General features: G+C 38.9%; 1 protein-coding gene across 1 annotated transcript in view; it reads left to right on the top strand.

The window, feature by feature from the left end:
- The window catches only part of LOC138625563 (transmembrane protein 132D), a 273192-nt gene that overhangs the window by 236383 nt on the left and 15438 nt on the right, over positions 1-21371 (top strand). The window contains exon 7 of the mRNA XM_069706563.1: positions 16255-16460. Within this exon, the coding sequence (XP_069562664.1) occupies positions 16255-16460 (206 nt within the window). The remainder of the gene's footprint in view (positions 1-16254; positions 16461-21371) is intronic.

Here is a 21371-nt window from a genome sequence, read left to right as displayed (position 1 = left end):
GCTTGACCTGCCTTTTTAATGACAAAGTGTTATTGGGAAAGGAGATGAGTAGCAGCTGTGTGTGTGTGTGTGTGTGTGTGTGTGTGTGTGTGTGTGTGTGTGTGTGTGTGTGTGTGTGTGTGTGTGTGTGTGTGTGTGTGTGTGTGTGTGTGTGTGTGTGTGTGTGTGTGTGTGTGTGTGTGTGTGTGTGTGTGTGTGTGTGTGTGTGTGTGTGGTAGGCTGGGCAACAGAGAGAAAAGATGAGAGACGACGGGCTGGTGTTTGTTTTCTATTGTGGTGCTGTTACATAGATTGTAATTTTGTACCATAGAAACCATTAAAAAATGGACGTAATCTCCGTGACTTCCCCCGTATATTTCCTGAAGAGCGGTTTAAGAAGGACAGAGAGGCATATATACCAAACTACCATACTATTTAGTATGATAGAAGATTTAGTATTGTTCCAGTGCATAATGCAGTATTCAGAAAATACCCCCCCGGTTGTATTTTGCAGTGTGCAGGGCAGCGTGCTTCTTTGGCTGTTCTGACCCACAAGCCTGAGCAACGGAAGATACGTCACATCGACTGAGCTGCTGAGAGAGTTGGTGGTGCTCGTGCTCCACCCGGTTACAGTTTGCAAAAGGAAGAAGAAGAGTCATTCGAAAGAAGTGTAACATTAAGGGCAGTAGTCGTTTCCAGTTGCATTCTTTTTTCCTTTTACTTCAATTGTCACGCTGCGACAGATATCACCAAGAGGGTCAAGGTTCAAGGCGCATATTTATGACAAAGTAGTGTGTCCCAATTCTAAGCATACTGCATGCAAGAGTACATACTTTTTAAGGAGAGCTCCATTACGGACTGGAAGTAAAAAGAAGAAGTGTGTGATTCGGAAAACAACTCTGGTTCCTGAAACTTGTCGTCAGATAGTCAATTCTGAAGACACTCACTTGTCACTCAAAGCAGCCCCGCCCTTAACTATGTATAACTTTAAGTTTCAATACAATTTAAAAGGGGTGATGTATATACAAATTCACCCTTGATACAGGAAAATGAGCTATTAGCTGTTATTGGATTAATCTTTTAGGCCCAGTGGTTGCTGCTTGATACTGTATATACACACTCAGGGATTCATTTGAATAGTTACTGCACTAGAAATTACTAAATGGCAAGTAATCTGTAACATTTTCGTTTTTATCAACTGTTCAAGTACTACTATCGATTACTACCACTAAATATTTCTTGTGTAATTATTTTACTTTAAAAAAAAAAAAACAAGTGGACAGAAATTTTAATTATTTGGGATATTTGGATTAAAATTTCTTGCACTTTTAGAAAGTTTTACACAACTAAAAACGTAGCTAGTATTTTTTAATTCTGCATGGATATGAAATTTCGACCTAACTCGACCTGGCTGCAGTCGAGCAGCCACAGCCGCCATTTTAACAGTTAGCAAAATGTTTGAGCCCAAACTTGTCCAGAAGCTTAAAACTGATATGTTGACAACACCTTCTCTGTTTCTCAGGGCACACAAACACACACACACATATAACATCAGTGTTATAAATAAGGTAGTATGTTGTCAAACTGAGTGTAAATGACATAAGCGCTGGTAATGTTTTGGCACTGTTTACAATCTTTGAGAGATACGTGCCGCTCCCTCCCACCGGCCCACATGTCATCACATCTGTTTGTGCTCATACATGCGTTTACACAAGTACACACACAAAGTGACAAAGGAGCTGAGCAAAAGTGTAAGTAAACCTGACAGGTGAGCGTGAAAGGGGGGGGGGGGAGGGGGAGGGAGGGAGGATGATGAAAATCAGTGAAAGAGCCAAAAGTAACATGGCTTTATGAAACACATTTTCGAATGCAACGGGGCACATAAATTAAACACAAATCTGATATTTCAATATAAGAGATTCATGGGCTTTTATTAAAAAGCAGTACTACTTATATTTAAACACAAGTAATCTTCATAAAACATCATTGAGATTTTTGGTCACTTATCCAGTTCAGTTTGAGGCTTAACGAAAACAGCAGTCCCGATTTCCTTTTTTCCTCACCGTGTCCTCCAGCTCCTCCTGGGGGGATCCTGACTCGGTCTCACGCTGGTCGGGATGTATAATCTCTCCAATGTGTTGTGGGTCTGCCCCGGGGTCTCCTCCCTGTCGGACGTGACCAGAATAGCTCCACAGGCAGGAGTGCAGGAGGCATCCTGATCAGATGTCTTGACAATTCAATGCTGTTTTTTTCAAGTTTTCTAAATTTCTCCACTCTACAGCCATTTCTTTTCCCGTCCTCCCAATAGTCATATTAATTTACACCTTTCACTCTCTGTCGAGAAGTGAAAACACAGACGAAAGAGTGATTGTCTAAAGTCCACTGCAGTGTGGCTGCGTTTCCTGCTGTTTTCTTCTTAACAGCCAGCGGTTGGCTTCCACTGCAGGGCTATTAACGCTGGAAAAGGCCAAGCTGTTGAGTCGCTTTCACAGAGGTCGGGCGTCTGGCCTAGCCAGCACTACACCACTAATGTTTGCATCCACTTAAGCTTCACTCACCAAATGTTATGAAACCATGTAGTGTAAAATTGAGAGGGCAAAAGCTGGCAGAGTACAAGCAAGTAATCACCAGCGTGATTAGAACCACGCCAGACGAAATAATGCCGGACAGAGTCGACGCAGAAGCTCATCCCAGTCTGTTCTGGGCTTCATGTTTTTCTCATCGACTCACGGTACATTTCAGGTAACAGTACTTTAATATATTCTCTTATCAGACATCATTTTTTATCAAAAGAACAGTGTCGTGATTAAAGATAGGTTTAATCTAATGGAAGTTTAGGACTCAGTCCTGTCGTCATGTGAACTCTCATTTCTTTCCAATGAACATGTATGGCTTCATCCCTCCAGTCATGGCTGTCACTGTCAATATTTCTACAACAGAGACACAATAGAGGCTGTTATTTCATTCACTTTTTATTTGTACTCTTCGTTGCAGCTTGTTTTTCTTCCCAGCCAAATTGGAATCACAACACTTAGCGCAAACACTCAGATTCTCTGCCAGTTTAGACAAAGGAAACTATTTTGTGTTGGATGAATAACTTATTCATGCAGAGCAAGTTATTGTCAAAATGCCATGGTTAAGGGCACACTAACTGAACAACTGGTTTACTTTGGCTCTCCTCCAGTGTTGATTTTTTTTTTTTCATTTCATGGCAATTAAACAGTACAAAGAACGAGGAAACGGACTGATTACTTGTTATGTGAGAAATACACCAACCGAATCTAAACATTGCAATTTTCTTCTGCCAATATTTTCATTGTTTTATCAACGCTGTTTGTAAAATCACATCCAGTCTTTTATTCCCCCTTGCAGAAAAAAAAACCCCAATAGTTTTCCATGTTTTCCAAATGTGACAACACTGTAAAGGACATGGGGTTGTTTTATATTACTACTTTAATTGATGTGTATAACTTTGAGGTCAGAATATTGTACTAATGCAGGACAGAATAATACAATGTATATGGGTTCCATTTAAATAATGTTCTTTATGATTTTAATAGCATGTCAGAAATAAGCAAAAAAGAGCAACTCTAAATACGCAAATACGGACACTTGAGAAAGCACCCAATACACACCAAGACACACACACACACACACACACACACACACACACACACACACACACACACACACACACACACACACACACACACACACACACACACACACACACACACACACACACACACCTAGGCCACAATAGGGCCATACAAACAGACATATTGGGGCCAGTCTTGACTTATATCCCTATGCTAATAAGCGTACTAATTCACATAGGGCCCGGGAACTCTCTAGAAAAAGAAAAAAAAAACCAGTGCCCTCCAACACAGACACATTCAAACCTACACCCTCATGTAAAGCCGCTTCCTAAAGCCCCGTAGACCTCTCTGACAAAGACGGGAAAGTCAAAGTAGAAAGTTTTTAAAGTAAAAATAAATTCCCTAGACTACTTTTTTATTGTCTTTTTAGAGGAAGAAGGCTGACCGGATAAAAAAAAAAAATGCCTGTAAGCTTATGTAAAAGGCTTCTTTTTTTTTTTTTTTTTTTTTAATGTAATGATTATTACAGAGCAGGCTATTGTTCTGTAGTTTTAGCTAATGAAAAAAAGAATAACACTTAATTACATTAAGTCAAAAAATCTTGGCTTCACGGAAAGAACAGCAACCTTGGCTTTGCTTAAATGTGTGGTGGTTGACTGATGGTTGAAGGATATTCAAAACATTGTGACTTTTGTCATAGTGAGACGGTCCTCCCAAGAATAATCTGTATGGTTCAGCAAGTGCCCACACACAACGTCACATTCAAGTGTCAGAGCCCTCAAGCAGCTGTAGTTCTGATGGGAGATGTCTCTGTTAACAGACGACTGAATAGGTGGTTATTGTCACACATCTGTTCGAGCTTCTCTGGTTCAAAAAATACCAATGAAATGGAAAGCAATCACTTACATTACCTTACACAATATCTCTTTTTATACTCTTTGTCTACATCCCTTTTTATTTCTCTCTCTTTCTGTGTCTTTCATGCTCTGTTTGATGTTTCTGCCGTGTCCCCCTGTGGCTGTTTTGTTCTTTAACTTCTCATAACACTCGAAATGTTATCCAAAGGCAAATGGACTCGCTTGAAATTTTTGAAGACGTTTCACCCCTCTCATCCGAAAGGCTTTTTCAGGTCTAACTGACTGGAGGGAGAGACTGTCACGCTCTAGCCCAGGTCATTTCGGGTACATTAAATTACCCTAAACAATTTACAGGTGGATCTAACATGTGACCTCAATGACTCTCAAGGTGCTAACGACCTCCACAACAGGTTAAAGCCTCAGACTTCCCCCTCCAGTCAGAACAGAAGAGGCCTTTTAGATGACAAGTAAAACGATTTCAAGAAAAAGTTAATTTGCCTCTGGATAACATTTCAATTGACTATGACCTTAATGAATAAGAATCTGCAGAGTTATATTCCCATAACACTCCCCATTTTTTTTTTTTTTTTTTTTTTTTAACTCCAGCACCATATATTTTTGGTCTATTTTTCTGCTCACCCAGCTCTCTCTCTCTCTCCATCTCTTGATTACACCGTTTTATTGTGCAGAGAAGGAAAGTGCAAATGGCCATTAAAGAACATTTCACTCCCCTCTTTTACAAATTCAAAATGACAGGCTCTGAGATAAGACGCTAAATTGTGTGTGTATGTTTGTGAGTGTGTGCTCCTTCAAAGCATTCTGTCCATCAGCTGTTGATTATCCAAGCCACATCAAAATAATATATGGAGCTACAGGCTGCTAATGGGTGCACTCATCTCTCTCTGTGTGTGTGTGTGTGTGTGTGTGTGTGTGTGTGTGTGTGTGTGTGTGTGTGTAAATGACAGCCATATGAGACTATGTGAAGAGGCGATTGGCCTGGTGTGGGTTTTCTTAAAGGACGGACAGGTGGGACGTCTAATCCCATCAGGGAGTTAGTTAGTCTGTCCCTCAGGGCCCGCCTCTGTCGACTGAGTGGGCCCTGATTGGATGATATGATTCTTAAAGTCAGATGGATTGGATCGCTTGAGGCAGAGAACAATTGAAATGGGCAGAGAGGGAAGGAGGGAGAGTGTGAAACACACAGAGAAAAAGAATGCAAGATGAAATCTGAGTTGCGAGAGAGATGGATGAACGGCGTCGCAGGGTGAAAATATATATCTGAGAGAGGCTAATAGAGAAACTCTCACACAGTAAGAGATAGAAGACAGAGAGAGCAGTAACAGTAAATTCAGACAGATCACTGAGCTTGAAGGGAAATGAATATGGATTTAAATAAATGACTTAGCCTGGGGAGTGCGTCGGTAAATGGGGGTGAGTGGGTGGTTGAGTTTTGGGACTCGTGAGCAGGTTTTGAGGAAAGAAAGGGGAGTCAAGTAGAAGAGGGGTGTAATAAGACAGAAGCTCATTCCATAGTATTACTTTCTGCAACACCACAAACCAGGAAAACCAAGAGTTCATTTTTTTCTTTGCAGGTTTGTTTTTCATTTCTTTTTTAGTTTGAGAGAAAATCAGTCTGGAGAACTGAACTTTGGAGAGTTAAAGTTTCTTATAAGATGCAGCAAAAGTGAAACATTAAAACCTGTAACTGTGTGACCTCATCATCCCAGTTCCTGTCTCATTGTTCTGTCTATCGAGGCACCAGTTTGAGGTCTGACTTGGCCCAAGAGCATCTACAAACACCTGAACACAACTGACTTTAAAAAGTTCAAAACCGTTTCATACATTTTACTGTCTATTGATAACTGGGGCTGGTTCCCAGAAATATATCCCACCTGAGAATAACCACAGTTTAATGGTGTGTAGGCTTAAAGTTAAGTAGTTGATGTGCATGTTTTGTTTTGCTTGATACTTTTAGTTTCTTTGGAGGCACCCTGCTCGCAACATGTTAGTTATCTGTTGTTAGCTGGTTATTGTTAGGTAGCGTGAAGTCTTCAAGGGAGTCTTCACTAAAAGATGTATTCGATACATCTGCAGCAAGAAGTAAAAAGAGCACAACCATTAGCTGACAATGCTAAAGACAGAAGCGTGTTGCTTCTTCAGAGGGCTGTATGTGTGCAGGTAAAGGATGGAAGGGATGTTCCTGGGATGTTGGAACGCACTGTTTAAACTAGTGAAACATTTGTGGTGCCTGGGAAACTGAATGAACAAAAGCATTCAGATGAAACAAGCAAACCAGTGGGGTTTTTCTTTGGGGGTTAGCATAAGAAGACACAATGTAATCGTAAGATCTAGTCAACTTGTGAGTATGTGTTCTTTGTTTGGATGATGGGTCGGATCATAGACTGCATATAAAAAACAGATGTCATCTCCGGATATGAATATTTAAGCCAATACTTTAAAGTGCAATGTCACTGAGGGCCACTGGAGGCTGGCTCCAACTTCAATATTCTCCCAGATAGACTTTGGGCAACAGTGGGGTACATGTTGTACAGTTCACTAATCCATCACAGAGCCAACACAGAAAGAAAGACAGAAACAGACATCCACACTAGAGTTTAGAATCACTAATTAACCTGACCATGTTTTTGAACGGTAGGAGGAAGTCAGAGTACCCGGAGAGAACCCACGCAGCCGTGGGGAGATCGTGAGGCTCCGGCTAAGGTTCGGACCCATAAGGCGACAGTGCTGACCACTGCACCACCATGCTGCCCTATTTTAATCCAAATTCAGTATGAGTTCTGGGTATTGTGGAAGTGTATGAAACCAGAGGTGACAACTTTAATACAAAGACCTTCCAGTAAAAGAAACCCAGTAAAGGCGCTCATTACCGAACTTACACTAAATATAAGACATCTGAAACAGGTCAGTAGAAGCAGAAGAATGTAAAGTATTAGTGCCATAGACTAGAGCAGAGGTCTTCAACAGGGGGTCCGCGAACCCTCGGGGGTCCTTGGCCTGAAAAACGTTGAAGACCCCTGGAGTAGAGTAAGTTATACAGCTCGAGTGTGAATACAATGGTAGCACTGATCTGTCACCAGGGGGAGTCAAAACATTGCTCCGAACTATCTGTTAAAGTAATGACAAATGTCTGGCGGTAACAGTGTTAGAATAAATTAATATAATGTAACAAAAGCCAACCAACATGCTCAAGGCTTATTAGGTCTGACATTCAAAGAACAAGCAAACCTTCCTTTTGGGGAGATGGCACCGAAACAACAGCAGGTGGTTTGACAAGTGCTCACTGAGTGGAGGTGTCACAGGGGCTGCATGTTCATGCACATCGGATTGAGACATGACCATCAATTAACCTCGACACAAAAAGCGAGATAAAAAAAAGAAAAAAAAAGGGTAATTTTCTGTGAAACAAGCCTGAGGTCTGAGGGTCAGAGGTTCCTGCATGCATAATATCCTATTTTAACTGTTGGCAGATCATTAGAAGTCACAGTATGTACTTGTAGTGAAATAATTAAATGTGGACTGAAAGGCAGAGACGTGAGTAAGAACATATGAGCATCTAGTGAGAAAGAAATTCTATTTTTTGCATCAGCTATTGGTATTTAAATTAATTTTTTTGAAACATTTAGCAGCTCTTTTTACATCTGGAAACAATTACACAAACATTCAGGATACTAAGCAGTGTGTCTGTCTTCTCTTTGTGTGTCTGTGTTTGTCTATCATTGCTATTAAAGTCATACAAATATCAATATCTTTCTGTTTTCTACCAAAACATGCTGTAGCTGTCTGTTTTTGCTTCATGTGCTGCTGAGAAGCTGCAAAAGTTTTCGTAACGATTGGTGCGGTGTTGTTTGGTATTTGATGAAGGTGAGGACAGTTGTTCTCGCCTGTGTTTTCTGAGATCCACACTTTTACTTTCTGTCGGCTACTTTTACTTCACTGCTCTTTCTCTGCTCTCCTTTTAACTGTGTCTGTCTCTTCATTTTTTTTTTTGCTTTCCCTCTCATTCCCGCCCTTGTTTGTCCTACTATGTGTGTGTGTGTGTGTGTGTGTGTGTGTGTGTGTGTGTGTGTGTGTGTGTGTGTGTGTGTGTGTGTGTGTGTGTGTGTGTGTGTGTGTGTGTGTGTGTGTCTTTCTCAGAAACAGAGAGATTAAATCCATTCTTCAGTGTCCTCAAACCTCCAACTCAGCTGTTTACTTGCAAAAATACGGATACACTTGTTCTGAGTGTGCGTGCCTTTGTGTCAAAGTTTTGCATCTGTGTGTGATTGTGGTCAGCTTAGTGTGTGTGTGTGTGTGTGTGTGTGTGTGTGTGTGTGTGTGTGTGTGTGTGTGTGTGTGTGTGTGTGTGTGTGTGTGTGTGTGTGTGTGTGTGTGTGTGTGTGTGTGTGTGTCTCAGTGATAGCAGCCGTCTGCGCCACCTTCACCACAAGAAGGAGTTTTAACGTAAGCTCTTGCTTGCCTACCTTAATACTACAAATAGGATATTAAATGATAAGCAATGAAAGGATAAAGTCACTACGTAGTGTTTATTCCAACATGAAACTTTATAACTGCTCATGTTGAATTTTTGAGGGTAAAATTCTGTTTATTATTTTAGGAGATTCGTGAAGCTCCTTTTTAAAACACAGTGATGTGAATTTTTTTAGAAGTTAAAATATTCATGTAATGTTTATGTCCTACCCTCTTCAAACTGAATGCAACCGGTTTTTCATATTTAGAAGTTGTTTCAAACTCCTTGAAAATAACCTAATGTCTAATGTTAAGGTTTCTCTTTTAGTTTGCCCTGTTTTATTTTTGGGAGCCATTAACATTTAATGGAATACCCTCTGTGACAGAAACAGAGCACAAATATTATAGATGAAGCAGATTTGAGAAAAGTTCTTCCATTGAAATCAAGATGTTCTCTTTTTATATTTGCAACAACATAACCAAAAGGGGAAGATCACCCTTTATTTTTTCCAACAATTTCTTTTTGGATTTTAACAATATATACACACAAATAAACCTACACAGAATATACAACTGTATATCCATATACAAATGGGAGACGCCTAAACACTGTCTGTCAAACAACAACCAGAAATTTGTACTCTTTAAAAAAAAAAAAAAAACGTTGGTTGAGGATGTCATCAGTGTAATACCCTTCAGTCCAGGTTCATTTTATAATCATTTTGTCTTTGTCTTTGGCATCTTTGAACATTGCAGATGTCTTCTTAAGAATCCCCAGGTGCTTCTATCCTGTATGTTGTCAAAGAGTAGCGGATTTCCCCTCATGGCACATTTCTGACAGCAAAGTTGTGGATAGTTCAGAAATCCATTTACTCACACTCGGCCTGCCCACTTTCGTCTAAAATAAAACAATGACTCTTTTGGCTGCTGCCAGACCTATTTACAGAAAGATTTATTGTCTCCTTTTTATTTTATAACCTCCCGGATATAAACAGTTTGAATCGCTCAGGGTCTGTAAGTACTTTTATGGATAATATGTCCTGTATACACTTGTCAGAATTTGTTCAAAAGTGTGACTTTTTCTTCTCCGCGCTTGATACATACATCAGCTATAACGCTATTGTATTCATTAAGCTTTTCTGGGTTCATATACTGGATATCACTGGATGTTTCAACCTGCTTCCCGTCTCATGTTCAGCAGTGAGCAAAGGTATTGATGACCTTGTCTAATTCTTGGAAAGAAGATTAATTTACAATGTATTTAATTTAAAAATGTATTTTAAGCATCAGGCACATCACAAACTCACTCAGCTTTCAGGTTAAAATAATTCAGTTTTGTTAATTATGAAGAAAAAAAAAATCCCAATTCCAATAATTAACCTGTCACCAAGCTATAGACTTATAAAATATGATAGAGCCTCTCAGGCTCTCAGTGCAGCAACAATAAAATGTTTTTAAATTTACTTTTCAATTTTAATGTATAAGTTGACTGTTGCCGGTAATCAGGGCATTGCTGTTTACGTTACTGTTCAGGTGTTCAGTGCAGTAGGACATTTAATTGTTCAATTACAATGTACCCTGGAGAAGAGATACTGAGTGAACTGAGGAGAAAAGTTTTCTACCACACCAGAAGAGGTAGTGAGAAAGGTGGAGGTGGAGCAAGAGGTGGGGAGGATTTATCTCGAGGTGAGAGTCAATGAATGTAATTTAAAGTGGTCTCATGGAGGACTGGTATTTTGGCAAAAACATTGGTGGTCATCATGCAGGCACTCCTCGGGGTTTGCTCTTCATTTCCCAGTCCTTGTATTCTCTGATCACCACGTGACACCTGACCGACCAGCCGGCATCAGCAGTTCTTCTCTGAACTCTAAACAATCAGCTGTTTCTGTTGACAAAGTGACACAAACCACTTCCTGTTTGTCAGTACGTCAGACACTAAATGATAAGAACATCGCTTGTAATTACTTTGTTATCAGTATCAGGAAAAGAACATACAGTTCATGGTATATTGTAGATTACTTTACACCTGGACTAATTCAGGATTAGAAATGATGACACATTAGTTAACTGGAAACATGGCTGTTCAATTAGAAGGAACGGCCTAATTCAAAAAAAATATTTGTCATATTATCACTTAGACTTGCCACGTCCCTAGAGGTGTGTATGTTTGCGTTGTGTTTGTGTGTCTGCTATTATTAATTTAATAGTTCCATACATGAGTGTCTGTAAAGTAAAGAGATTCAAAATAGATTTTAATCGGAACAAAAACTAGGAGGAGGAGGAAAAATGAGAATTTAAAGTGAAATAGACAATGGAACAAAAACAATACTGTGCAAGAAAAGAAAAATATATTTTTAAACACAAGACAAACTTTGTGTCTCAGCACAAAAATAAAAAGGGCCTGCTTAGCTGTGTTCAGGTGAATCAGGTGCCCAATTTTACACGTTTCCCTAATAATCAGCAGTAACATATTTTTGACCACTTGGGGGCAACAGAAACAGGCTTTAATCACAACACTGACGTATTTAAGTTTTAACGGTAAACTCATCACTGTAAGGTATTCTTTCAGTGTTCTGGCCTTCACTAACATCTGAGGGAAATCTGTGTCTCTATCTGGCTTTCAAGCTGCCAAATGCTCTTCAGTTTTCACCAGCTAATCGTTTACTGTGACAGGTAGGTGGCAGCGGTGCTTTTGAGATAATTTTTTTACGAGCAGCTGCCTAAAATTCACGAGAGATCAATGAGAGTAAACCAAACCACAAAATATGTACATGTTATGTAAGATTTAGTTGGAGCTGTTCTCCCATCACGTGACCTCACCCGCTCCCTTGTAGAACTGATCATGTGACTACTGACCAACTGATATAAAAAACAGCTGAAAGGCAACTATATTGTACTTGACCTGAATAAGGCCGTAATGCCTTTTTTTTTTTTTATTACTGTGATTAAATAGCCATTTAAAATGATCACCCTCTTGAGAGCTTCAGATTTCTTCAACTCAAACTGTTTGATTCCCAAACTAAAGAGCAACAGAGGGACACCATTTACATCACCGAGCAGCACTCCACGCAAACAGTTTTTTCAACTAAACATGTGGGTTAGAAAACCAAAAGAATTATTGTTGTTCCCTCGTTTCACATTTGTAGTAATTTTGTTTCAGAATTTGTATATAAATAACAGTGTTTAGCGTAGATGGCAAAAAAAGATGTAAAGAAACAATTTGTGAAACCACTTCACGTTAAGATCATCAGACATACTGTATATCATGTAATTGTTCTTCAGCCTTTCTGTAATGTAAATGCAAATGTGGCTTATGTGATGAAATTAGCAAAGTTAAATCTTTTTTCCCGAGCTACTTCCTCAAACTTTACCAATCGACAGAAACTTAATTTTACTAAAAAGTTCCTTCGGGTTGTTCAAACTCAGTGCAGAAGTAATTCAGAAAACCTCTGGTGGAAATCACAGACTTGAACAATGGCTATAGTGGCAGATGAAGCAAAGCCATTGTGCCGTCCCCTGACTTCTGCTGTCTTATACCTTCATTGGAAACCAAACCCAGCCACAGTAACCGTGCTGTTTTCACACTGATTTACACCTGGAAAATAAAAATGATTTGGAGAAATAGTTTGAGGCACCAAGAGTCTAACATCCCTTTGATGTTAACAAGCGGTAAATCAGGTTTCAGAGAGAGAGGAAGATGAAGAGGGCGACTGCACGATGAGGGGGGGAGGGTGATGTGGAGACAAAAGAAATAGAGCGGGTCAAACAAGGGAAACGGTGGATGTTGGGGGAGATATAAAGAAAGTTAAAGAGAAAGAAGAAAAAGAGAAATTGAAAAGAGGAAGAGGAGAAGGGGTGGGCACCTTTTCCTTTTATGTTTGGGAGCGGAAGCATAGAGAAGAAAGTTAAATTGAAAGAAATTAAAAGGTGAGAGCAGATAGGAAAGAAACGCTTCAGCTCTGATGTATAAAATGTTAACCTCTTTTGTGATCAAAGAGTTTCTTGAGGAAGGCAGAAAAAAAGTCACACCTCACAAAATGTGTGTAGGTCCTGTGTGTGCTTGTTTGTGTTTATCAGGGGAGACGGGACATTTTGTTCTGAGTTTGATCTGGCATGGGTTTGGCAATAATTACTCCAAACCTGATGCAAACGTTAGTCAATATTTCAACGTCACAACCAACAAAAGCCAAATGTTAACAGTAAAACTGAACTTCCATCAGCATATTCAAATAAAGTAACAGTGTCTGGTGGTCAGTGAGGCTGTGCTTTTAGCTTCTGTTTGGATCCAAATGTGCGCGCACCTGATACATGGTTTATATACTGTAAATGTGAAAAAATTACCAAAAAAAATCATCTATTTTACAGTTTTAACATTTGCTCGGTTTCTCCTAAAAAGACCAACCCTTTTTCATTTCACCAAGAAACTACAAGCTATTTTTTTTCATCCAGAAAGTTTCACTTTAAAGACTATGCACATTTTCACTTTTTAGATTTTTATTCTCGGACTCCGCTAGAGTAGTTTTGAATGATTCACATTTTTTTTAATACAATTTTTTTTTTTTATCTTGCATAAAGCAGCCCCTCAGTTCATCCTCTGTCTGAAACAAGTTATTTCAGCTCCTGTCTTTTTAAGCCCCCCCCTCCCCCCTCCCTGAAGGGCCACCATCTTCTGACTGGCTAACGTCCAGGAAGCACCCGGCGTTAGTGGCCTCTGCTTCCTCCTCTCGGTCAGTGTTGAAAAGAAAACTCTACTTAAGACAGGCTCTCGCTCCTGATTGGAAGTGGTACCCTCTTAAATCCATCTATACATGTTTGAGCCTGAATCTGATCCAGAATATGAAAGCATGAACATCAGCAGCTACACTGATTACTGCAGTATCACACTCATCATATGCTTATTGTGTATTCTTTCAGTCACAAGCCATGGGTAATCTTTTCTCGATAGATGCCCTCTAAATAGGTGTAGAGTATGTGTGGGAAATGAGACCATATAGTTTGACAGGCTTTTGACCCTGAATATCTACACTTGAGCACAACTTGTTTTGGTATAATAGACAGACTGAGTGGACGGATGGGCGTGTCCCTGTACTTCATGGTGTGTTGTGTCTGATGCGGACGATCACATTAAGAAATCCGTGATGTCAGCTGGTCGCAAAGCGAGTGTTCAGAGCATACTGAAGCCTGAGCTTTTTTTTTTTCCTGAAAGGGTTTTACATATATTTAACTCATCATTTGACACTTTGGTCACATTGTAACTGTGTATATATATATATGAAATACAGAAAAGTATAATCTCTCTTTAGGAAGAAAATGCTCTTGTTTTAATAAGATAACGTCTGTTAGCCTATATAATTTAAAAACTCTTACTATAGCAGCTTACCATTGCCACGAAAATACAAAAAAACACATATTTGCTCATTGTATAGGTTTACAACAAGATCTTGTTATAGATACAATAATTATAGCTAATATGAGTAAAAAAAATTTTTTTTTTAAATCGTGTTAAAATGAGTTTTTTATGAGATTAACAATCAATTTGCCATATAATCCAGAAATAGTATTGCCTTGTCACAAAATTGGTTATAATGATAGTTGTAATGTTTCTTATAATATCAGGTGTTTAAACATTGGCGTGGTTACTTCAATCGAGTCACAGTGAACAATTACTACGCTTTTAGAGCGTCTGATTTTCTTGCTCATAACATCCACATTTCAGCTCGTGTAAAAACTACATGTGTTCCCAAGCAGGTGAAGTTCATGAGTAAAAAAAAAAAAGATTTAGAACTCTCAAGGTGATGATCTGTATACGTTTTGGTACAAAGTCAGACAAAAGGAGATAAATGTTAAAAGGAAGGTTGAGAGTGAAATAGGGGACGAGAGAGAGAATGAGGTTTGGCATGGAGAGACGAAAGAGGGTGTGGGAGGAGGGAGGATAAGTGTAGGGTAACAAAAGAGGGGGTGGAGAAGTCACATACTTGCCAAGGATGGATGAATGGCTGCAGAAATATAAAAAGAATCAGAAATAAGAGGGGGAAGGACAAGAAATAATACAGGCAGGAAGAGAGAAACTGAACAACAGTAAATATCGTCAACACAGTCTTGCAGTCGTCGATATAATTTCATATTTAGCCTACAGATTCTTCTACATTCGAGGGTTGTTGTAGTTTTCTTGACCAAAAATCCAAAGAAAAATTCAAAAAGGTGTAAATGATTCATACAAAACTGACTTAGAAAATGAAGAATAACTGTAGATTTAAACCCGCTCTTTTACTTTAATTGCTGAACTTTGGCTATATCACTAAGAGACATTTGGAAAAAAAATTGTTTGGTGTCAATAGGAAAACAGATGGTTGTTTTTTTTCTTTGCTCCATTGTAGACTATCTGTAATAATGTTGCTACACGGGTAAAATGGATAAATACTGAATTTGAAAGACATACAATGTATTAAATACATTATTGTAAACATACAACAAAATATATCAAACCATGGCATCATTCCGACATTGGGTTATCATATGTTTCCTCCCAGTATGAAGACATTGTCAGTAAAGCACGTGGGACGATTTTTCCAACAAAACGTCAACTCAATGAGTCACACAGTCAGAGAAGTGAGCGCGGTTAAAATGGAGCTGAATGGGATCCAGGATCTCCCATTGTTCTGCCTGTCAGAGTGTCTGTAAGGGTGCTGTCCACTCTGTGAGATACAGGCATAATAATCCACTGTCTACATGCATTTTTTGCACTTCAGTATCAATTTAATTTGAATAATACTGTTCTAAAACTAGACATTGTCATTACCATAATGTTGGGAACAGAAAACATTGCAGTATAGCAGGGCTTTTCAAGACATTTTAACTTCAATCAAGTTGATTAAAATGATATTTTTTACTTGACGGCTCACTTAAAAAAATGCTGTGCAAAAGTTGCCCATGCATTCGTGGTAAATATACCTACGTGCTTTTCTTTAGATTGGTGACAGTGACAAGAGATCCCTTGGTATTCACAAACCCAAAATGGCGCTAATGTGGCAGGAAGAAGCATAATATTAACCTTTCTTTTATAGGGCACGTTGCAAAACTGTGTTCCAAAGTGCTTTACAAGATGCGTAGAAATGTAAGCAATCAGTGACAAATGTTTTATTTGCTGCAAGAGCTTAAATGTTCTGAAAAGTCGCTTCAGGCTGTGCTTGAGCAATTTACAACAGATGCTGCGTTTATTTCGGAGAAGTGCTGCGTTATATTTGTTTGATTTCAATTTGAAATGTCAAACTGTATGCATGTTGTCCCAAACTCAACCTGAGCTAATTTTCTCTTCGTTTTCATCTTTTTTTTCTCTCTCTCTCTCTTTTCAGGTTTCGCCAAACTGTGACCAGGTTTTGGTGAACGGTAAAGAAATGCGCGGCCGTCAGTCTTTGGCCGTCAACTTCACCTACCTGCACCTGTCGGCTCAGCTGCAGCTCACCGTCTGGGTGCCCAAGCTGCCTCTGCAGATCGACGTGTCAGACACCGAGCTGAGCCAGGTCAAAGGCTGGAGGGTGCCCATCATCACTAACAAGAGGTAATTTACCTATCGGACCTTCAGGGAATGAGGGTGGGAAACGTACAGTGAAGGATGTAAGTTTTAGTATCAGTTTGTTTCTCAAAATGCAGAGCGTTTCATGGCACTTCGCTGGTCTGATTCATGCTGCGAAAAAGATTTTCAGCTTGTCTGCCCTCTGCTTCCCTGGTCTTATTCCTTTTATTTTCAAAAGAAAGACATGCCAACACCAACATACATCGGAAAAGGTAAAACAAACAGATCTGTGAAGTGAAAGGAAATGCTTGTTCTGCAAGTGGTTTTCCAAACTCATTTCATTTTTTTCTTGAAACAATATATTTTGCACTGAACACAGGAACACAGGACTGTCCCAGATAATGTAATAATCCCGCAAAGGTATGTTATCAACAAAAAAATGTTTTTATATTTTTTTAAACTTTGTCTATGAAAAATTAAATGTGGTCTTTACTTTTGGTGTGGTGGATGGCCCTAAATACTACAATACCCATGAGCCTCGACTGCTATTAACCTGAGCAATAGGCCACTTAGAGAAGCAGTGAATTCAAAATGCTTTTTTGTTATGGCTGGGAACAAAACACAGAGCTATAGTCACTGAATTCCCCACAGCTGAACCCAAATTTAAAAGTGAATACATTTAAACTACAGATTGTGATTTCAGGTTTCTCAACACTGTCTTTTTAATTACGACACATGACAGAAATTTGAGCTCAGTGATCGGATGTTTGTTGCAAAAATGCATACTGGCATGAATCTACCTGGATATTTTTATGCACATCTTGTAGCATTTATGTATGTATTTGTTTTATTTCTTTTTTTAATCAATCAGAGAACCACATAGTCTTACTTTTTTGTACTAATGGTTGAACCAGGAGAGTTTCATGTTAATCGAATGGAAGTGCCTCTGTTCACCTACGGTGCCTCATTGTTTATTTGAAAAAGGAATGCGTCATCGGGAATAAGCGGTTCCCAAAATAGCTCCTCCCATGCTGCAAGTCTGCATTTAATGTATGTAAAGTCTGATAGTGGGATGTCAGTGAGGTATTTTGTTTGTCATTCTGAAATCTTTTTGTTGTTGCTGGTAGTCTCTAATAGACCTGGACCAGCACTTAAAAGTTGCAGTTGTTACCAGTTTCGCTATTTAACCTGTTAGTGCAAGGAAGCAGAAAACATAAATTTAACTGGGTTCTCTAGTGGAAAAACTGTTAACTGCAACACCGTTTCTGAATTATCCACCTGATTTTTCATATACAAGTTCTCATTAGCTGACATAGAGCATACCCTGATAGAATGTATATCCAAAAAAGGTAAGATCAGATAATATATCCTTCCAGCCAGGGGTGTAATACTACACCTTTGCTTCTAGCCCATTTATCAGTCTGTCTCTAGTTTTTGACCAGTCTATAAACCTAAACTACAAAGATAAGGCATAATAAACAAATATATTTCAACATGAATGATACATGTAATGCTCAAGAAACCGGCTCCCAAAGGAACAGAGCAACCCAACCAATTTCTTTGTACTCAATTGCTGATGGCAGAAGGGAAATTGCAGTTCGTAATAAGGTGATCTCTCATGCCTCTTTTTTTTTTCTTTTAGTTTAATTCAAACCAGTTGTATTCCAAATTAAGGCAGCTGTTCATATGCAAATGTTTTGTTTGCCCTTATGAACTCAGACACCACTCACGCTGACACCAACAATCAAACAATAACATCCTCCGCTCCACCGTTTGTTGTGCATTGCTAATGTGCGTGTTAATACCGAACAACAGAGAGGCAGATATACTGCACACTGAACAGCTTTCCACAGCTCTCGCCTTGGTGATGTTTTTGTTCTGCTTGAAAGTCGATGCATATTGTTCCTTCAACTATGAGAAGTGAGATTTCAGCATATGGCTTATTTTTGTGAACGATTTATTTTCTTTTTTTTCCCCCAATCGATTCTAAGCTTCACATTTGTATCTCCGCAGTTGAGAGCGAAAAGAGGGAATAATATGAGGGAATGTGTGGATGTGCGTGCGCATGCGTGATATAGTGTTTATTGAATGGGGCACACATTGTTCCAGCCGGTCTATAACTTCCTATGAGGTCAAGGTCTGCCCGGCCATACTGACTGCAACTGTTGTGGTTTTAGCATTGTTGCCACCGAAAGAATGAAATCACACATTCTCTGGAAAGGGAGACAGTTGGAGTGGGTGCAGCAGTTAAAGGATGTTGGTGTGTGTTTGTCAATGTGTGTCCATCTCTTCAAGTGTGTGTTTATTCACATGCTGGTTTTGTATTTTGTGCAGCTTTTTGTGTGTTTGTGTGTAAGAAGGGTAGTGGGTGAAGGCATAACAATATAGAGAAGGAATTGTTTGGATCTACTATGCCGTCGGGACATTTATATATTGTCTGCCCTGCAGTCAGAATTACAATTACCAGGTGAATATTATACAGTAGAACGTAATTAATGCAATGCAAGTCTACTTTTTTATTTTGTCACTTATCTGGTTTGTTTCTGAACCTCAGCTATTACCTGCCTGAAAATAAATCTGACTTAGGTCTGAATTTATATTTAATTTGACTGAAGTATGGCCTCTTCTTTCTAGCTTCTTTGTGTAAATACATTTTTCCCTCCCTGTTTTGTTTTCCTGCTCAGTAACTTCTCATGTTGAACCATCTTTCAACTGAGTGAAATTCTAAAGTCTACATATGGGAGATGCAGCTGGTGCAGCAGCACTCCCACCAAGGATATCATAGAAGTTTAGAAAGGCTGTATTTGTGTTTGACGCTGCACCTTTACAAAAACAAAACTGAAATTCTGAGTCATAATGGAGGCAATGCTTTTCAGGCTCAGTTACTGACTTGTATAACACGCACTTGGTAAGAACCAAATCTGTTTACGATTATTAGAAATACGTTTGTTATTTGTTAATTTCTACTGAAACATGAGAATTATATTTTTATGACAATTATGTTTATATTTTGGTGGAACAAATACTAAAATTTGATTTTGGTAAATTCACTAAGTCACTTCATATGTGCAGTTATTGAGATCAGAGGAATTTTCAATGTTTGGATAGCGATTTGGCTAAAATAAGTAGTGGTCAAAAATGTATAGTACAACATATATATTCAACATAAAACAACAAGGAAAGTTGGGTATTTTCAGTATTATCCTGAGAGAAAAGCTCAGAAGTATATACAGAATGGATGGAAATTGAAATCTGTATTTTGGATATGGGTAATTTAACAGAAATTCCTGGATGTACCTTCACCTTTTGTCTTTTGGACATTTAAGTTTATTGCAGGAATATTGAGTAAAATATAAGTCAAAACTATAAAGCTGCTAGCCAACTAATGGATTATGAGAGATAGGAAATGGAAGGAGAATTCCTGTAATATTACCTGGGTTTCACAGGTACTGGGACAGTTAGAAGACGCAGAGGCAGTCCTGTGTTTGTATGTGCTCGTGTGATTGTATGATCCTGTGCGGGCCTGCCTGTGTGTGATGTGCAGTATATATCACACACAGGCAGGCGGAGCAGAACAAACATGTAGTTGTGTGTATCTGAGAGAGAAAGATATGTCCTCGAGAAGGGAGCGAGGCTTTATGTTTTCACACTGATAATACATTCAAAGCACTCTCAGTTTATTTCTTTATTTGGGGTTGATATTTCACCATGTCTACAGTATACCTTTAATTTTACTACTTGATATATATACTTTTTTTTTTTAACTTTAAATACAGTATGTTTATATTACTCAGTATTTAGTTTTTTAACACAAATGGGACTCCATTAGGATATGCAGAGTGGCAACAAATGGAAAATGCAGGCTGTCACTGGACATAGTCTGTGGCGGTATGATATCGTAATACAGGGGTTACAACTCCATATATTGAGATATTATCAAGGTGATGTGCTGCAATGTTGACATTTCTAATTATAGGAAAACTGTTATAATATAAAGAACACATCACAATATGTATGAAATCGGAATGAAAAAAAGTTTTTTTTTTTTAATGCAATCAGAACATTGGGATCTGTGTTTGCGTTAATCTCAGTGCCTTAACATCAAACATTATAGAACTACTTTTTGTGCAATCTGAAGCTGCTTTTCCATTGCCAGTGTCGGCTCTGCTCTGCGACTACTTTTTGTACAAAGTACTTTTGTAGATTTAGTTTTCCACTGCACATACAATAGTACCGCATCAATGCGGTGCCAGTGCAACATCTGCACCTCCTCAGTTGACCTCGGCATGGTTTGAAGGGTTGCCAGTAATCAAGTAGTGTCCAAAAACTGTGGCCACTCTAGTTGCTTGGATTGTTAACAATGTTGGTTTTGTGCACACATTGATCTCTCTGACCAATTAGTGGTCTGCAGGGTTTTCGGTGATGCCAAAAATAACACCAGGTATGATTCAAAACTAAGAATAGAAAAGGAGCCATGTTGAGTCGAGCCCGTACCATCAGTAGAAAAGAGGTTAGAGAAAAAGAACAATTCTTTGTATGTATCAATACAGTATCACAAAATATAATATAGCGGAAATCAAGTTTATCAATATTTTCTAACATCCTTACTGCACATATTGGAGCTACTGCTGCGTTTTCAGCCAAATAAACTGATTCAAAATGTTAAAAAGACATGTGACATGAAGCTGCTGGAGGAGCACTGCGCGTGTCTTTAGTATGTTTATTTGCAGAGTAAAATATCGATCTATTCCTTTTTCAACTGAGGCAACTGTTGCGCTATCTGCATATCAATGATGGCTGATTTTTGTTAGTTTGTTGGTGATGCAGCCAAGCAGAGAAATGTGAAAATTAAACAGGCGAAGAATTGATGACTGATTTTCTGGTCGGTTCCACAGGGCGTCATAAATTTACTTTTGGTGAAGACACCAGAGGAAACAGTGAAGTCTTAGTTTTGCA

This window comes from Brachyistius frenatus, unplaced genomic scaffold (assembly GCF_029030835.1).
Source record: "Brachyistius frenatus isolate BFR_SWC_R1_liver_20210118 unplaced genomic scaffold, ASM2903083v1 Contig_63, whole genome shotgun sequence".
NCBI classification, from domain to species: domain Eukaryota; kingdom Metazoa; phylum Chordata; class Actinopteri; family Embiotocidae; genus Brachyistius; species Brachyistius frenatus.
Note: the sequence above shows the minus strand (reverse complement) of the source record. Positions and strands in the feature narration are given on the sequence as shown.